We start from the raw sequence: 18,782 nt of genomic DNA on the forward strand, positions 1-18,782 counted from the left end.
GGAATCAAGGTGGGATAGGATAAGTGCTTGGATTAATGGAGTAGCAGTTTGGATGGAGAAGCAAGGGAGATTTTAGCAATAAAGCATTCAGTCATCTTACTCCTTCCTATTTTACCTTTCTGACTTCCTCCCACAACCCAGCATGCTCACTTCACCTCTCTAATGCCAACCTATTCACTGTATCTCGATCTCGTCTATCTTGCTTCCGACCCCTTGCCCACCTCCTGCCTCTAGCCTGGAATTCACTCCCCCTTCATATCTGACAGACTATCACTCTCTCCATATTCAAAGCCTTATTAAAATCACATCTCCTCCAAGAGGTCTTCCCCGACTAAACCTTCATTTCCTCTACTCCTTCTGCGTCATCCTTGTACCCTTTGGATTTGGTAGGATTTGTACCCTTTAAGCACCCCATCCTTAGCTCCACAGCATTTATGTACATACGGATATTTTCTTTATATTCATATGTTTTTCCATCTAGATTGTTAGCTCCTTGTGAATGGGAAACATGTCTTCCAACTCTGTTATAATGTACCCTCGCAAGTGCTTAGTACAGTGCTCTGCACACAGTAAGCACTCGATAAATATGATTGATTTATTTTTTTCTCTTCCTTGATGCTTCCCAATGCTTCCCATTGACATTACAATCAATGAATAAGGCTTTGAAGGTGAGGAGAGTGAGGCAGATTTTAAGAGGAAGAGCATTCCAGGCCAGGGGCAAGATGCAGATGAGAGATCAGTGGCGAAATAGAGGAGATTGAGGTACAGTGAATAGGATGGCAGAGGAGTGAAGTGTGGGGGCTGGATTGTTGTAGGAAATCAGGGAGGTAAGATAGGAGGGGACAAGGTGATTGAGTGGTTTAAAGTCCATGGTTAGGATAATAATAATAATAATGTTGGTATTTGTTCTAAGCGCTGGGGTAGTACAGGGAAATCAGATTGTCCCACGTGAGGCTCACAGTTAATCCCCATTTTACAGATGAGGTAACTGAGGCACAGAGAAGTTGTGACTTGCCCACAGTCACACAGCTGACAAGTGGCAGAGCCGGGAGTCAAACCCATGACCTCTGACTCCGAAGCCCAGGCTCTTTCCACTGAGCCACGCATTTTTGGTGGATGTGGATGGGCAACCACTGGAGGTTCTTGAGGAGTGGGGAAGCATGGACTGAACATTTTTGTAGAAAAGTGATCCAGGCAGCAGAATGTAGTGTGGTTTGGAGTGGGCAGACACAGGAGGCAGGGAGGCCAGCAAGGAGGCTGATGCAGTAATCAGGGTGAAATAGGAGAAGTGCTTAAGATTAACATGGTAGCAGTTTGGATGGAGAGGAAAAAGGAGGATTTAGTGATGTTTAGAAGGTAGAACCAACAGGATTTGGTGACATTGAATGTGTGGGTTGAATGAGAGAGATGAGTCGAGGACAATGGGCTTATGAGATGGGGGATGGTGGTGCTGGCTACAGTGATGGGAAAGTCAGGGGAGGACAGGGTTTGAGTGGGAAGATGAGTTCTGTTTTGGACATGTTAAGTTTGTTGTTGGTGGGACATCCAAGTAAAGATGTCCTGTAGGCAGGAGGAAATACGAGAATGCAGAGGAGAGACACTGGGGCTGGGATGAAGATTTGGGAATCATTCTCAGGGTAGTTGAGGCCATGGGAGAGAATGAGTTCTCCAAAGGGAGTGTGTGTAGATGGAGGGGACCCAGAAATGAGCCTTGAAGAACTGCCATAGTTAGGCGATTGGAGGCAGAGGAGGAGCCTGTGGAGGTGACTGAGAATGAGTGGCTAGAGAGAGAGAACCAGGAGAGGACAGTGACAGTGAAGCCAAGGTTGGAAATGTTTCCTGGATAAAGGTGTGGTCTACAATGTCGAAGTGGGCTGAGAGGTTGAGGAGGATTAGGATGGAATAGAGGTTCTTGGATTTGGTAAGAAGGAGATCATTGGTGATGTGTTAGAGGGCAATTTCTGCTGAGTGAAGGGGCCAGAAGCCATATTGGAGGGGGTCAAGGAGAGAGTTGGAGAAGAAGAGGAGGCAGTGGGTACAGACAACTTGCTCAAGGAGTTTGGAGAGGAATGGTAGGACAGGGTTGGGGTGAAAACTAGAGGGAGCCAAGGGGTCAAAAGGGAGGGTCTTTTGGGGGAGCTAGGAGGGATAGGAACATATTTGAAAGCAGTGGGGAAGAAGCCATTGTACCGTGAACAGTTGAGGATGGGGATCAGGGAGGGAAGAAGGGATGGGGCAAACATCCCCTCTGTCCCTACTATATTTTACCTCTGGTCTGGGCCATTTTTTATCTTCCAGGTCTCTCTTAATTTAGCTGGAGGTACTGCATCTGTTTCCTTAGATGCAGTTCTCTCTGCCGAATCTTGGCACATAGGCTCTTAGCTCTGGGGTCTCTTGGCTTGATCCAGGGGTCCTTTAGCTCTCAAGGCTATCTCTTGCTCCTGAGCTATGATTCCCCCAATTTTCAAGGCAGCATTTCCCATTGCTTACTGTAACCACATCTAATAGGATTGGCACTAAATCTCTCTCAGTACAACCAGATGATATTTCTGAAACTGTGCCCTATACTGATACCGTTGCCTAAGGAAAGGTTCCCAAATGTCATTGTGGAGGGGCTCAAAACATAGTACAGCATAAAGAAATTCACCTTTCATAAAATATCAGTGATTATAGCATATCTTTAAAGTTCCATTTCATGTCTCTTTTCAGCCAGCATCTACATTTATAAATATTTTTCAAAGCGTTCTATATCACAAATATACTAAAATCTGTGGACCACATAAAGTACCGTGACATGTGGCATATGGCCCTAGTCAGAAGGACTTGGGAATCCCTCTGCTAAGGGTATTGACAGCTCACTAACAAACTAAAGTCCTCATATAGGTCAGTTGTCTAGTAACCAAATATCTGCCCTTGCTAAGCCCAATGGTAATTTGCTAATCAAATATTTGCTCCTTTCAAGTTGGCTCGTAATTTGCTAGTCTCTGTAAGGTGTAGATTCTAGATGGGTTTCTGTATTAACAAGGGTTTTCCTCAGCTTTTACCTTGAAAATAGTATCTGTTATTGAAAGGCTTTAGTAGCTGAAAACCAGACTCCTCCCAGATTCCCCATTCTTCCCCGATTCCCCTTTCCCCCAAAATCGCTTTCGGAAAAGAACCAAGGAGACAGACAGACACACTCCCTCTCTCTCTCTTTCTTTTTTCTCTTTCTCTCTCCCTTTAATCTCTTTCTTCCCCTCTCGTCTATTTCAGTGATTCTGTGAACTAGGCCAGTCTCCTGAAGATTAAGGTCTGCATTATTTAGACCTTTCTCTTTTTTTGGCTAAGAACACACGTGTCTCATCCATTGTTTTATCCTCCCAGATTCCATTAGGTGGTGCTATTGGTTTATCACTTGGCTTGTGTAAGACCAATTTCCAAGGGCAGAGAGGAAAAAAATCCTTTTCCCTCTGTAAATCCCGAACACTTTCTTAATGTAACTCACGAGCATCTTACCCCTGAGAAAAGTTCCACTGCTACTTACTTTTGCTCTTCCTCTTTAGGTCAGTCTCCCAAGTGAAGAGCTTAACGTTGAGATTTCCTTTTTTCTTTTCTTTTTTTTTTTTATGGAAATTCCTCTTTGATGATGGAGAACAGTACTGCCCTTCATTAGGAAACCTGAGGCTGCCTATAAAAGAGTGCCTGGAGGGCCTCTCTGTGGATATAGTGATGGTTATGCCTTAAGAGCTAAGTTTGGGAGGCAGCAATAATGGATGAAAGGCAATTGGTGAATTTAAAAATTGTCAAGGGAGGCAGACAGAGCAAAGCTTAATGGATAGAGCATGGGCCTGGGTTCTAATCCTGACTCTGCCACTTATCTCCCCTAGACTTTGGGCAGATCACTTCTCTGTGCCTCAGTTACCTCATTTGTAAAATGGGGCAAATGTAAAGTGAGACATGAACTGTATTCAAACTGATTGGCTTGTGTCTACCCCAGCACTTCATACAGTGCCTGATACATTTTAATTGCTTAACAAATGCCACCTGCCCACCCCTCAGTGCCCCCCAAAAAGGCATTTGGCTCAGCTCCAGTTTGCCAGTCTTTCTCACAAGTGATTTATTTAAAATGTATTCATGTGTATATCTAAAGCTGAATACTCAAGTGATTATGGATAATGTCTATAGAGGCAGGGTCCATGTCTAATTCCCACTTGTATACTCCTTCATTCAATCGTATTTATTGAGCGCTTACTGTGTGCAGAGCACTGAACTAAGCTCTTGGAAAGTACAATTCAGCAACAGAGACATCCTTACCCAATTCTCTCTGCTTAGTACAGTGCTCTGCACTCAGTAAGCACTTAATAAATACAATTATTGCTCTAGAAGCTATTATACAATTATCTTAAGTAACCACTCATAGTATTTTAGGCTTAAACTCTGAGTAAAGCATGTGAAAACAAAATCTTTTCTTTCATGGAGTTTACATACTAGGAATATGGGCAAATTAATAGCCCGGGCTTAGGAGTCAGAGGTCATGGGTTCTATTCCTGCCTCCACCGCTTGTCAGCTGTATGACTTTGGGCAAGTCACTTAACTTCTGTGCCTCGGTTCCCTCATCTGTGAAATGGGGAAGAAGACTGTGAGCCCTACGTGGGACAATCTGATTACCTTGTATCTACCCCAGTGCTTAGAACAGTACTTGGCACATAGTAAGCACTTAACAAATACCAATATTATCATTATTATTATTATTATTATTGAACTCTCCCAAGCACTTAGTACAGTGCTCTAAACATAGTAAGGGCTCCATAAATACCATCGACTGATTTCAGTGTTGTTGTTTTTTCATTGTATTTAAGCATTTGTGTTCTGGGCACTATACTAAGTACTGGGGTAGATACAAGATAATTGTTAGAAAGAAACAGGGAGATAAACCATCCTTTCAACCCTCTCTCATGGAGCAGGATGCAGGTTTTTTTTTTAATAGTATTTATTAAGTATTTACCATGTGCGAGGCATTGTACAAAGTGCTGGGGTAGATACAAGCTAATCAGATTGGATGCAGTCCTTGTCCCACATGGTCCTCACAGTCTTAATCCCCATTAATAGAGGCCCAGAGAAGTTAAGTAACTTGCCCAAGGTCACAGAGCAGACAGGGGGCAGAGCTGGAATAGGAACCCATATCTTCTGATTTCTGGGCCCAGGCTCTTTCCACTAGGCCAAACTGCTTCTCTGTAAAATGCAAACACAGATTAATCCAGTCAGGGGCAGTCGGGGCTGCAGCTCTCAGCCCTAGGCTAAAGGGAGGGAGGAGCCGAGTGTGGCTCTGTCTCTTGATTCAAGCTATCACCATTTTATATGGCAATCACAGGCTTCCTGAGCCTACCAAGGTGGTGGCTATTTGGGACGTTCAATGGAGGAGTTCATTCTAGACCGTATTAAAATTACTGCTGGGCATGCACTGTGTCAGAGGGAGTGGGTTGCTGTTCGAGTTTACGGTCACTGCCATCTGCCCTGACCTATGCGTAAGTGATAGTCATCTTTTTATTTCTAATCAATCAGTCAATCAGTGTGGTATTTGTTGACCACTTACAGTGTGCACAACAGTCTACTAAGCACTCAGAGAAGTTCTCCACTTTGCAAATGGTAGGGAAGAATATAGAGACCATTCCTTGGGGGAGAAGGGATTAGGGAAGGAAGAAATGGGGAGAAAGACTTCAGCGGGCAGGAAGGGGACTGGCAAAGCTGCTAGGGGTTCCAAGCTCAGAGCTTGATAGAGTATGGGCCTGGGAGTCAGAAGGTCACGGGTTCTAATCCTGGCTCTGCCATTTGTCTGTCGTGTAGTCTTGGGCAAGTCACTTCACTTCTCTGGGCCTCAGTTACCTCATATGTAAAATGGGGATTGAGACTGAGCCCCACGTGGGACAGGGTCTGTATCCAACCCAATTTGCTTATATCCACCCCAGCGCTTAATACAGTGCCTGGCACATGGTAAGTGCTTAACAAATACCACAATTATTGTGGCTCAGTGGAAAGAGCACGGGCTTGGGAGTCAGAGGTCATGGGTTTAAATCCCGGCTCTGCCACCTGTCAGCTGTTTGGGCAAGTGACTTTACTTCTCTGTGCCTCAGTGACCTCATCTGTAAAATGGGGATGAAGACTGTGAGTCTCATGTGGGACAACCTGATTATCCTGTATCTACCCCACCTCTTAGAACAGTGCTCTGCCCATAGTAAGCGCTTAACAGATACCAACATTATTATTAGTACTACTTACTGGTGCTGAAATATCTGGCCCACAGCCTCCTAGCCAAACACTGCCCAGGGATGAGGCAGCACATCCATCCCATGCTGGACAGCTGCTGCCTGAATGACTCTCCCAGGCAAATTAGGCTGCAGAGTTGAGATGAAAGGTAGCTGCTGGGTGATGGGTCCTAGGGATATCTTGAGTTGACCCTGGAGGCCTTTGGGAGCTGCTAGGGATCAGATATGGCCACCTACCGCATGTTGCAGGGGATAGAGCACATGTCTGGGAGTCAAAAGGTTGTGGGTTCGAATCCCAGATCCACCACTTGTCTGCTTTGTGACCTTGGGCAACTCACTTCACTTCTCTGGGCCTCAGTGACCTCATCTGTAAAATGGGGATTGAGACTCTGAGCCCCATGTGGGATAGGGATTGTGTCCAACCTGATTTGCTTGTATCTACCCCAGAGCTTCATTCAGTGCCTGGCACATAGTAAATGCTTAACAAATACTATCATTATTATTATTATTATCATTATTATTGTGTGCTCTTTCTCACACATTCTTTTCTGTTCTAGCCTTTTGGCCAAGTGATATCTCTTGGCTGGGGTCAGAGAGGGATCCCCTGCCACTTCTCCAGATCTGCCACCAAGAGCCAATATAGTAGTCACCTATCTTTCATTCATTCATTCATTCATTCAATTGTATTTATTGAGCACTCTATGCAGAGCACTATACTAAGCGCTTGGGAGGGTACAATACAACCATAAACAGATTCCCTCCCCACAATGAGCTCAAAATCTAGAGGGAAGAAGACAGACATGAGTATAAATAAATAAATTACAGATATATACATAAATCCTGTGGGGCTAGGCAGGGGGAGGAAAAAAGGGAGCAAGTCAGGGTGACTCAGAAGGGAGTGGGAGAAGAGGAAAAGGGGGATTTAGGGAAGGCCTCTTGGAGATGTGCCCTTTGAAGCAGGGGAGAGTAATTGCCTGTTGGATTTGAGGAGGGAGGGTGTTCCAGGCCAGAGGCAGGACATGGGTGAGGGGTCGGCGGCGAGGTAGATGAAATCGAGGCACAGTGACAGGGTTAGTGGGTGGCAGGAGGACAGGGTGGCAAAGCTGGGGAAGTGGCAGAAGACCCTGATCTGAATCCCATCAGTTATTGCCACGCTGCTCCTGTAACAGGACAGTAACAGGACAGCATGGCCCTCCTGGAGGATCCCAGCATCAGCAGCTGCTCCTGCCTTTCCTGGCTTTGGGGCCTGGGTCTGTATGGCAGGTTGTGGGAGGGTCATTGGGAATACGTGGATGTCTGTTGGTGGGACAAGACTGGAAGATGGGCATGGGAGAGCTTAGCACTGGGGGTAAGAGGGGGAGCCCCTAAAATTGGAGACCCATGGTGTTGTCCAGTGCCCCACCCCATGGTGCAGTGGAATGACTTCTGGGATGGGGTAGGATCAGGGTGAAGCTGGGGAGATTATCATCATTATTATTGTTGTTATTATTATTATGGTATTTGTTAGGTGCTTACTCTGTGCCAGTCATTGTCCTATGTGGTATTTGTTAAGGACATACTATGTGCCAGGCACTATATTAAGCACTGGGGTGGATACAAGCAAATAGGGATGGACACAGTCCCTGTCCCATGTGGGGCTCAAAATTTCAATCCCCATTTTATAGATGGGTAACTGAGGCACAGAGAAGTGAAGTGATTTGCTCAGGGTCATATAGTAGACAAGTGGAAGAGCCGGAATTAGAACCCATGACCTTCTGACTCCCCCAGGCCCATGCTCTATCTACTACGCCATACTAAGTGCTGGGATAGATACAGATCATCAGGTTGGACACAGTCCCTGTCCCATATGGCGTTCACAGTCTAAAATGGTCTTAAAGAAGCCATGCAAAGCATGACGTAATGTCATCAGATTGTGTCACGCCTTGTGAGTTAATGATGCCAACCACCACATACGGGAGTTACTTCCAGGTGGATCAGCTCTGGGGTTTCTGTCGGGGTTAATCCAGTCCTGATTTAATCAGATTAATGCTTTCAACTCTCTAACTCACCTAAATCAGTTTCAGTGATGTGGAATAGGCTTGTCTGGAGCAGGCCTAAGGTAGGGTTTGAGGGAGGTGAGAGAGAGAAGTGTATGGCTCACAGGAATTGGATGTTGTGTGTTGGCATGGGTGATTAACTTAAACTGTGAAATTACAATGAGCCATTCTGGATTGACAAGACCTATATAGAACTATCAGGTCATAACAGAGGAACTGGCTAGAGCAAGGCCAGCTAGACCTTCATTCATTAATTCCGTTGTATTGATTGAACACTTACTATGTGCAGGGCACTGTACTAAGCACTTGGGAGAGTACAATACAACAATATGCCCACTTGCCCACAACAAGTTTATAGTCTAGAGAGGAGCTTTCAGTCTAGAGACAAGTTTACAGTCATTCCTGTGGGTTGTAAGTTGCTGAAGTAGCCTTACAAGTGCTGGGGAAGCCTGAGGCCGCCTCTGTCGTACTCAACCCACATATTCAATCCATCACTAAATCCTGCCAGTTCCACCTTCACAATGCTAAAATCCTCCATCTCCTCTTCATCCAAACTGCTACATTAATTTAATCATTTCTCCTATCCCGCCTTGATTACTGCATCAGTCAGCTTGCCGACCTTCCTGCCTCTCTCCCCACCTCTCCCCACTCCATTTCATGCTTCACTATGCCGCCTGGATCATTTGTGTACAAAAAGGTTCAGGCCATGTTTTCTCACTCCTCAAGAAACTCCAGTGGTTGCTCATCCACCTCCACATCAAACAAAAACTCACCATTGGATTTAAAGCACTCAATCACCTTGCCCCCTCCTATCTCACCTCACTGCTCTTTTACTACAACCAAGCCTGCACGCTTCTCTCCTCTAGTGCTAACTTCACTGTGCCTTGATCTTGTCTAACCTGCCACTGACCTCTTGTCCATACCCTGCCTCTAGCCTGGAACACCCCCCTACCCCCCTCAAGTCCGACAATTCTCCCCCTTCAAAGCATTATTGAAAGCACATCTCCTATAAGAAGCCTTCCCTAACTATGCCCTCTTTTCCTCTTCCCCAACTCCCTTCTGCATCACCCTGACTTGCCCCCTCATCTGCCCTCCCAGCCCTGCAGCACTTAAGTACATATCTGTAATTTATTTATGTTAATGTCTGTCTCCCCCTTTAGATTGTAAGCTCATGGGCAAGGAATATGGATGGTTACTGTTATATTGTACTCTCCCAAGTGCTTAATGCAGTGCTCTGCATATAGTAAGTCTTCAGTAAATGTGATCCAATGAATGAATGAATGGATTTTATGTTTCTGGCTTGCTCATATTTACTGGTTTGGCTGAAATGTATTAGAGGCTGAATCCTTCTCTTTATTGGTGGCTTACAGCACTGGGCCCATGTTGTTTACAGGCCTGTTTGCCTGGGAAAAAGCCCTGCGGGAGTCCAACTAATCTGGTTTATTTTTGGATGACCCCTAGGAGACCTGTGTAGCTGCTCTGGCCCGAGTGGAGCGCACGGACTTCCTGTCACCCATGTGTATCGGCGAGGTGGCCCATGTGAGTGCCGAGATCACCTACACCTCAAAGCATTCGGTGGAGGTCCAGGTCAACGTGATGTCTGAAAACATTCTCACAGGTAACGCCCATGAGAGTCTCATTAGAGGCACTGGGGTAGAGAAGTGAGGCAGGGCGTGTTCTTTGATTTGTGTGAGCCACCAGTGGCGTTGAGGTTGGTGAGGAGGCGGAATGGCCGTGTGTGCTCTGTGCTTGTCTGTTTCCTGTTTTAGTTGTTATTTCCAAGTGTTATCTCTGTGGGGAGATGTGGAAACCCACACCTTTGCTGTTCCCAGAAGGTGGCCTGCTTTAAGGCCCCATTTTCTGCTGCTGCTCTAGGCTTCCAGCTAATCGCTTCTGGATTGGAGATTCACTGGGATGAACCTTTGGCTTGGGCTTGATCTGAATATTCTCTTCCTCAGCAGTGGTAACCATAGCAACCCATTTTCATCTTCCCACATGGCAACTGCAGGGGGATGTGGTGATGGTTCTAACATGCACACACATTTCTTTTTATAACTGGGTTTGCGGTGATCAAGGCAGGACTCTTCCTTTGTTTGTAATCTCTCTTGCAGATTCTCTTTTTTTTCCCCCCCACACAACTACAGTTCACGGTACTGACATACTCAGAAAAAATTCTGAAGTAATAATAATTATTATGCTTGCTAAGCACTTATTATGTGCCAAGCACTATACTAAGCCCTAAGATGATTTGAGTTTAAAGTATTTGCATATATATATATGCATATATGTATGCAAATACACACATGTATTGTCATCAACTGTTGCTCATAGGTTATTATGGATTTTCTTAATTTTGGAGAGTTAGGATTTTTTCTCATCTGTATTGTCTTCTCCCAGTTTTAGGTTGTGAGCTTCATAAGAACAGGGTCACAACTGTTAACCTTTATTTCATCTCCCAAGCCTGGCACAATGTGCACCCTTAATAAATAATTATAATGTTGCTACTGATCAATTTAATTCTGAGAAAACCTATTAAATTCCCTTAATGTGCAAGGTGCTACACTACGTGCTATTTTAATAAACTTTCACTTTTCCCACATGAACACATTAAGCGATTTTTCAAGTCCCATGGCAGTACAGCTGTTGAGAATGTTTTATTTATTTTGGTAATTGGGTGGTGTGAAATTTTTGTTCATCTCGGCATATACGATGAGTAGAATAATGCCTTAGTTGATCTAAATTATTGATTGTAGTTTGGTAAAAGAGCAAGAGTTCTGGAAGGCTGAAGGTGCAAGTGGTTGGGAAAGCAAACTGGGTGATTATCCCACATTTCCAGAATAAGGATGGGGTGACATCTAAGAAGGTGCAGGCCACTTTGGGGTAAAGATGCTTTTGGATAATTGCAGAATATTAGTGGGCTCAGGTAAGATCATAATGTGGCTCTCCCCTGCCCAGCTGGAAAGGGGTAGCCACTGGTTCAAATGCCGTAGAAAGGCTGAACTGAGGGGTAATGTTCATTCAACCATTCAGTCGTATTTATTGAGTGCTTACTCTGTGCAAAGCACTGTACTAAGCACTTGGGACAGTACAACATAACAATAAACAGACCCATTCTCTGCCCATAACAAGCTTTATGTCAGAAGGTTGTCTGGTTCCTCTGACTGGGTTTTGTGCTAGTTGGGGAGAAGGAGGGCAGTTGGCCTGTGAGTGTCACCCATCTGCTGCTTTTTCTTGCTGCTGCTATTGGATAGTTGCCAAGAGGAGAAAAACAGTAGAAGGAGGTTGCAGGGAAAGGGCTTGTAACTAAAGCACTGGTTAAGAGCACAGTTAAGACCAGGCATGTCTCTGCTTTCCTCTGTTCCCTCTTTAGTGATGGTTGGGGAAGAGATTGGGTGTTTGACCAGTTTGATTTCACTTTGTGTGGAGCCCTATCCATAAAAATAAAACCAGCCCTCCTTTGTATTTCTTATCTGACTTTTCTCAGAAGCTAGAGAATATTGTTCTTAGAGCAGGCTTTTGCAGTTCTGCCCGATCAACTGCACCTGGTGTTCCTGTGGTGCACTGCAAGCATGTGAGAAACACAGAGGGGACAAATTTCCCCATTTTCTGAAATTGCTGTCATGGGAGGATGAGAAGGTATAGCCCGGGTGAGCCCAAGAAAACAGAATATGCCACTGAGGTAACTAGAGTGGGATGGAAAATGTCCCCTGGAGTAAAAATGAGACCTGAATCCATATCTAATTGAGGACTAATTGATTCTGTTCTTTGACTTGCAGAATCGAAGTCATAAGTATCTCTTTTTCTCTATTTAAAATTGACTATTTCAGAACTGGGTTCTCCATTTAGGAGTTTTTGTAAAAGTTTTCTGGCTATTGGGCTGATCGAAGCTATCCTGTTGCAGTCAGATGGATTCTCTGCTTCCAAATGGGCAATTTTAATCCAGATTCTGACAGGGTGGTTCTCAATCAAAAAAATGAAGGAAGGGATTGGGAGATTTTTGACTTTGGAAAGGAACGGAAAGCATTTGAACACCATTTGCCAAATATTTAATCATAAACTTTTACCAACTGGGTAGTTGAATTAATAGGCGGTTAGGATTGTAACTGCAACACTGACGTGCTAAGGTAATGGAGTATGGAATGGTACCGAGAGAGCAACAGCCGATGTTTATGTATTATGTTGTTGGTGTTGGAGCCCTGAGATGTCTCATTATCTCAGAAAGCAGGACTGGCCCTTCATTTTTATAGCAGTACCAAATTGCAGTCTACTCACTGATGGAGCAATTAGAAAAAAAATCCATAGCTCCCAGTGGCAGAACCAGAGGGTCAAAGTCACTCTTCTTATCTGTCATTCTACTCCCCAGATTACGTAAACCTGTGCTCCCCAAGGTGCCCGAATAACTGCCCAGTACACTGAGTCAGCTTCATCAGCTTCTTCGCTTTTCAGGCCGTGACTTCTTTGTTCTTCTACCTCAAGGTGGGAGGGGGGGTGGTATTTTAGGACCCCACCCCCACTCCTGGAATCTCCAGTTGTTTCCAAGGTGTTGCCAGCTTAGATTTTCTGAGACCATCTTTCCTCCAAACAGTCGTTCCTCCCTCCTGCAGCTAGAGGAATTTTTTTTCTTTTCACATTGCTTAATATGTGGCGAATCACCATCCTATTAGCAGAATGTCTCCCATGTTACCTTCTCACGTAGGGAAGATCCAAGTTTCCCCTCATCAGTAGACCCTTCAGGCAGCATTTCCCCCTTTTCTGTTTGAGGATCATCTATCTCTTCATCCAGCTATGTACAGGGATAGACTGGCTTTTCCCTTCAATGAAGATTTTTAATTAGATTCTCTCACGTTAAGGCAAACTCTCTCCTTTTATTTTTCCGGAAAATTGAGTTCCTTTGTTTTGGGCTCCTGCCGAGTTTTAAAATTCATGACACATGTGGAATGGGGTTTTCAGTAGCTCTGAATTATTTGCAAACAAATTGACTCTTTGGTTAGCATGCTTATAGGCCTGTACTTGCTGGGGCCAAATACTCAGCTAAGATCATACTTCAGTTTAGGGTTGAGGAAACTTTACAGAGACTTCACTTTGCCCTGACGTTATGAAAGGGCTTACATTGCAATGGAGTTTCTAAATAAATCTGAGTTCTGAGATGCTCCAAGGGCAAAAGTGACAGCAGTATAGTAATCCCTTGGATAAACTAGTCTGTCTCACCAATTTCACACCTGAATGATTCCCTTTCTTGCACCCAAAATTTGTAAATATCAAGGAGGATTCACTGGTGAATGTTTTAGGGAGAAAAGAAATCAAAGGAATGAAAAAATAGAGAACGCCCCTCCTCCTCTCCCCGCCCCAGAGAAGAATTGTGGTATTGTGGTTGAGCATGTCATGTATGTACTTCAAAGGTGAAGTGAGACATTAAGTGTGTGGTATTGGAGCTGTGTATTTTTCAAGTCAAACTTGACTTGAATTTGCATGGACTTTCACCCACACTGGAGTCTCCCATTGGGAGAGGCGGATGAGACTCAGTCCTGGAACTTCAGGTTTGAGAATCTGCTTGAAACTGCTAGTGACTTGTACAGCACCACTGACACTCTCTCATTCCAGCCAGTCATGTTCCCGCTGGAATATGGAGAATGAGGGAGTAGGCACACCCCAATACAACAAATTGTGGAGTACCTGTAAAGGTTTCTTATGTGCAGGACGTATTTAGGGCTGAGGAGATCCCAGCAATGCTGTGCTGAAATATCACGACCCAGAAGGCAGTTGCCATGAGGGCTGCTGTGAGCTTTGCCGCCCACATTGACCAGCTATTTGTTTCAGGGTTCCTGCCGGACCTGTCCATCTCATGCAACGCCCTAGGAGATTCTTCAGTCAGAAATCTTCACCACTGATGGCATAGGCCCTAAAAGCAGAAGTGGGACTAGATCGTAGGGTTCCTTTCACTGGATCCACCGCAGACTCACCAATATATTCATTCATTCATTCAATAGCATTTATTGAGCGCTTATGTGCAGAGCACTGTACTAAGCGCTTGGAATGTACATTTCGGCAACAGATAGAGACAGTCCCTGCCCACTGACAGGTTTACAGTCTAATCAAGGGAAACAGATGGACAAAAACAAGACAACTTAATCACAATAAATAGAATCAGGGAGATGTATACCTCATTAACAAAATAAATAGGGTAATAAAAATATATACAAATGAGCACAGTGCTGAGGGGAGGGGAAGGGAGAGGAGGAGGAGCAGAGGGAAAGGGGGGAAAGGGGGCTTAGCTGAGGGGAGGTGAAGGGGGGGCAGAGAGGGAGCAGAGGGAAAAGGGGAAGCTCAGTCTGGGAAGGCCTCTTGGAGGAGGTGAGCTCTCAGTAGGGCTTTGAAGAGGGGAAGAGAGTTAGTTTGGCAGAGGTGAGGAGGGAGGGCATTCCAGAACAGCGGGAGGACATGGGCCAATACAGGTATTTTTGTGTAAGGGGTTAGAATAATTTCCTTTTCCTTTAATAACCAGCTCTTGACATATATGTGCCGTCAACTTTGAGCATGGCAGGTCCTGTCTAGCCACTTTGGGATTGCAGAGGATGTAATTGGAGTGCTGGTAACTCGTCACCTCTGGGATTTGAATTGCTGTGGTTGAGGAGTGAGCGATCTGTCAGCACCCCAGCCAGGAAGGGCTCCCGAAGGAGTTGCTTTTAGGAAGCAAAATATGTTAATCAACTTCAACGGTTTAAGGGGTTTCCTAGGAAAGCTGGGGAAGGAGGAGCACCCAGGGCAGTGAGCTATTCATTTTTGCATTTTTATGAAGCCATTCACCGAGGCATCTATGGAAGAAAAAAAAAAGTGTCCCTTAGGCAAAACTGCTAAGATAGCATGTAACAAACATGAAGTGGGGCTAGGGAATAAGTCAGTGCCCAGCCCAAAATGGCAGTCTCAGGAATGAGACAAGGATGTAGTTCAAATGTGGAAAAATGGTGAAGTCTGTTAGCGCTTTTCAGATTAGTCAGTGAATCCTGACTGTCCTTCAGTTGGACGATGGCACTGGTGAAGGAGAGGCTACATCTATGAGTGGTGTAGATTTTCTGCAAAAATGACTAAAAGGCTCTACAGTCCATGGCTATTGCTGTTTCAGGTTGCCTTGCTGACTCTCTGCCCCTAGGAAGCCTGAACAGTCTTTGTCTTTTCCCTCAAATACATGCTCCACCTTCCCTACCTCTTTGAGGGGTGGTTAAGGGTTGGATAGCACCCAGGATGAGTCTTTGACTGGCACCTGCTAACCTGAGCATCTTAACCAGACAATGTTGACTTCCTCTGAGATTCTGTCAGTCAAGCCATGTGGGCCCACACTCATTCAGACAGCCCCAGAAATCTTTGCAATTTAGATAGCACATTTGTCTAATCCAAGTGTCAAAATATTAAACTCACTTGGGAGTGAACAGGTGAGAATTACCCCAGAAAATATCTGTGCAGCTTTTAAGATTTTTAAAATGGATGTTTTCTGAATTTGAATTGTCTTTTGATGATTTTATTAGGTGATTGAAAAATTGAAATTAACATGTTTTGCATAATTTAGTGCACAGTGTTCACTTAGGCTTAGAAAAGGGACCCTCATTGTTACTATGGTAACCAGCTTGTCAGGATGGTTTTAGCCGAATGGAACAGTAAATCTTTATTCCCAAAAGCATGTTGTCAGATTCGCTCTCAGTCAAAGTGCAGTGAAAATATTTTTCCATATTATTTGCCTGTAGTTTCAAAATCATGGTGTCTCTTTTTTTTAATCTCACATTTGTGTTGGCAACACATTAAGAACTTGGAGCGACAAAATAGATTCAGGCTGGCAAGACCCAGGGAAGCAAGGTTAAGTAGAGATGTGCAAGGCCAAAACTCCAGGGCCCTCCTGGATTGCTTCAAGTCAGCCCAACCATGGCTCAAGCAAAGCCCAAGAAATTAAGTACCTCTACCTGGCCCAATACCTGTGCCTGGCCCAACCTCAGTCATTTGGACAATAATAATAATAACAACAATAATAATAATGATATTTAAGTGCTTATTATGTGCCAAACACTGTTATAAGCACTGGGGTAGCTACATGGTAGTCAGGTTGTCCCACATGGAGCTCATAGTCTTAGTCCCCATTTTACAGATGAGGTAACTGAGTCACAGAGAACTTAAGTGGCTTGCCTAAGGTCACACAGCAGACAGGCGGTGGAGTGGGGATTAGAACCCATGTCCTCGGACTCCCAAGTCCGTGCTCTTTCCACTGAGCCATGCAGGAAGAGAATGAAGTGTTGGAATAGGAAAGGGATGGGTGTTTGGTGCATTGAATATGTGCAGTTCTCCTGGCAGGCCCTTAGGTGGAGGGGGTAGGCAGATGGAGCTGTCTTATAATAATAATTATGGTATTTGTTAAGCACTTAACTATGTGCCTGGCACCATACTAAGCGCTAAGGGGTGGATACAAGCAGATCGGGCTGGACACGTTTCCTGTCCCACTTGGGGCTCACGGTCTCAATCCCCATTTTACAGCTGAGGTAACTGAAACCCAGAGAAGTGAAGTGACTTGCCCACGGTCACACAACAGACAAGTGGCAGAGCCGGAATAAGAACTCATGACTTTCTGACTCCCAGGCCCATACTCTATCCACTACACCATGCTGTTTCTGAAGAGGGGTAGCCTGTGGAGAAAACATCCATGACTGGGTCCCTAAACTGGTATGTCTCTAGCTCCAGACCCAGCATCCAGCCTTCCAGCTTCCCTAGCTATATCTACTTAATTAATGATGATCATTATAATAATAATAATTGTGGTATTTTTAAGCACTTACTCTGTGCCAGGCACTGTAAAGCGCTGGTGTGGATACAAGCAAATTGGGTTGGACACATTTTATAGATGAGGTAACTGAGGCATAGAGAAGTGAGGTGACTTGCCCAAAGTAACACATCAGACAAGTGGCAGAACTGGGATTAGAACCCACAACCTTCTGTCTCCTAGGCCTTGGCTCTGGCTGTGACTGAGTACCATTTCCATGGATATCTTCCCACCGAACCCTGGACCTCTTTGAAGATTTCTGTCAGTGATTATGGGATGCTCCAGGAATACTGTCTCCCTTATGCAGAAGAAACAAGGAAGTCCTGGAAACAGGAGGGAGGAGAGTGTTAGAGCAGCTAAATCCCTCTAAAATGTGGGCAAGGCAACAGTGCTTCATCTAGGTAGTGCAGCTCCCAAAGGGAACCATTTCTAGTGCTTAGAACAGTGCGTGACACATAGTAAGTGCTTAACAAAACATCATTATTATTGGGAGAAACATTGCCAAATATGTATATATATATATGAAGAGCGAGCTAGACTTTCAAAACCATGTTTCATTCAAGATAAAGCAAATGGTCATGGGTTTGAATCCCAGCTCTGCCATTTGGCAGCTGTGTGACTGTGGGCAAGTCACTTCACTTCTCTGGGCCTCAGTTACCCTGTCTGGAAAATGGGGATGAAGACCATGAGCCCCCCGTGGGACAACCTGATGACCCTGTATCTCCCCCAGCGCTTAGAACAGTGCTCTGCACATAGTAAGCGCTTAACATAGTAAGCACTTAGTTCTGCCTGTCTCCCCCGATTAGACTGTAAACCCGTCAAAGGGCAGGGACTGTCTCTGTTGCCGATTTGTACATTCCAAGCACTTAGTACAGTGCTCTGCACATAGTAAGCGCTCAATAAATACTATTGAATGAATGAATGAACAAACACCAACATTATTATTATTATTGGTGGGTTTCAGTGGCTTGGAAAGAATTCAAATAGCAGCAGTGGGGTGAACTGCCCCACTTCCCTTGCTTCCCTTGCCCCCAGCATCCAGAGTCTACTGCCGGGGAGAGAAACCACTCCACCCCGTGCCACTGGGTCTCCCATCTGCCCCTTCTCTAGGCCAGGAAGGACTCAAATAATGGCCGCAGTACGACCCTCTAGCTTCTCCAATGTTGCAACTTCCAGCACCCGCTGGGCGGGAGGAAGTCTTCTCCATCCCATGCCCCTGGAACTCCCCCATGGGCCCCTCCTCCAGCCTTGGCAGAACTCAAACAAGGGGCAGAATGCCATCTCAAATTTTAGAAAGTTTGGCAAGCCACAATCGTAACCACAGCTATGATTTGTGTGACTGTTCAGTTGTGAGGGCCTGAAGTTCTGCTGATTTTGTATTTAGCATCATCCTTGTCTTTTATATTTTTATTTGGTTTTTCATTTTGTGTCTGTCTCCAACCCCTCCACTCTCGCTTCCAAAACCATATTCTTAGATTGTAAGCCCCTTGGGGCCAGGGACCGTATCTATACCTCCTCCAGGTTCTTTCCCAGTGCTTAGTAAAGTACTTTGCAGATGGGTGCTTAACAAATCCTATTTTTACTAGTCATCTCATGTTTCCCATCTGAGAACCTCCATATCCTTTCAGAAACCCATGAATCAAAGCCTTCAAACCTGTATTAAAAATCCCAGTTCTCAATGTGATCTTGCTCACTTTAAAGAGAAAA

The 18,782-nt window shown here is 44.9% G+C and overlaps 1 protein-coding gene across 4 annotated transcripts in view; it reads left to right on the plus strand.

Moving 5' to 3' along the window:
• The window catches only part of ACOT7 (acyl-CoA thioesterase 7), a 173,484-nt gene that overhangs the window by 37,515 nt on the left and 117,187 nt on the right, over window positions 1-18,782 (plus strand). For all 4 annotated transcript variants that reach the window (XM_029065890.2, XM_029065891.2, XM_029065892.2 and 1 more), the window contains exon 3: window positions 9,740-9,896. In XM_029065890.2, coding sequence (XP_028921723.1) covers window positions 9,740-9,896 — 157 coding nt within the window. The remainder of the gene's footprint in view (window positions 1-9,739; window positions 9,897-18,782) is intronic.

This window comes from Ornithorhynchus anatinus, chromosome 5 (assembly GCF_004115215.2).
Source record: "Ornithorhynchus anatinus isolate Pmale09 chromosome 5, mOrnAna1.pri.v4, whole genome shotgun sequence".
Classification (NCBI taxonomy): Eukaryota; Metazoa; Chordata; class Mammalia; order Monotremata; family Ornithorhynchidae; genus Ornithorhynchus; species Ornithorhynchus anatinus.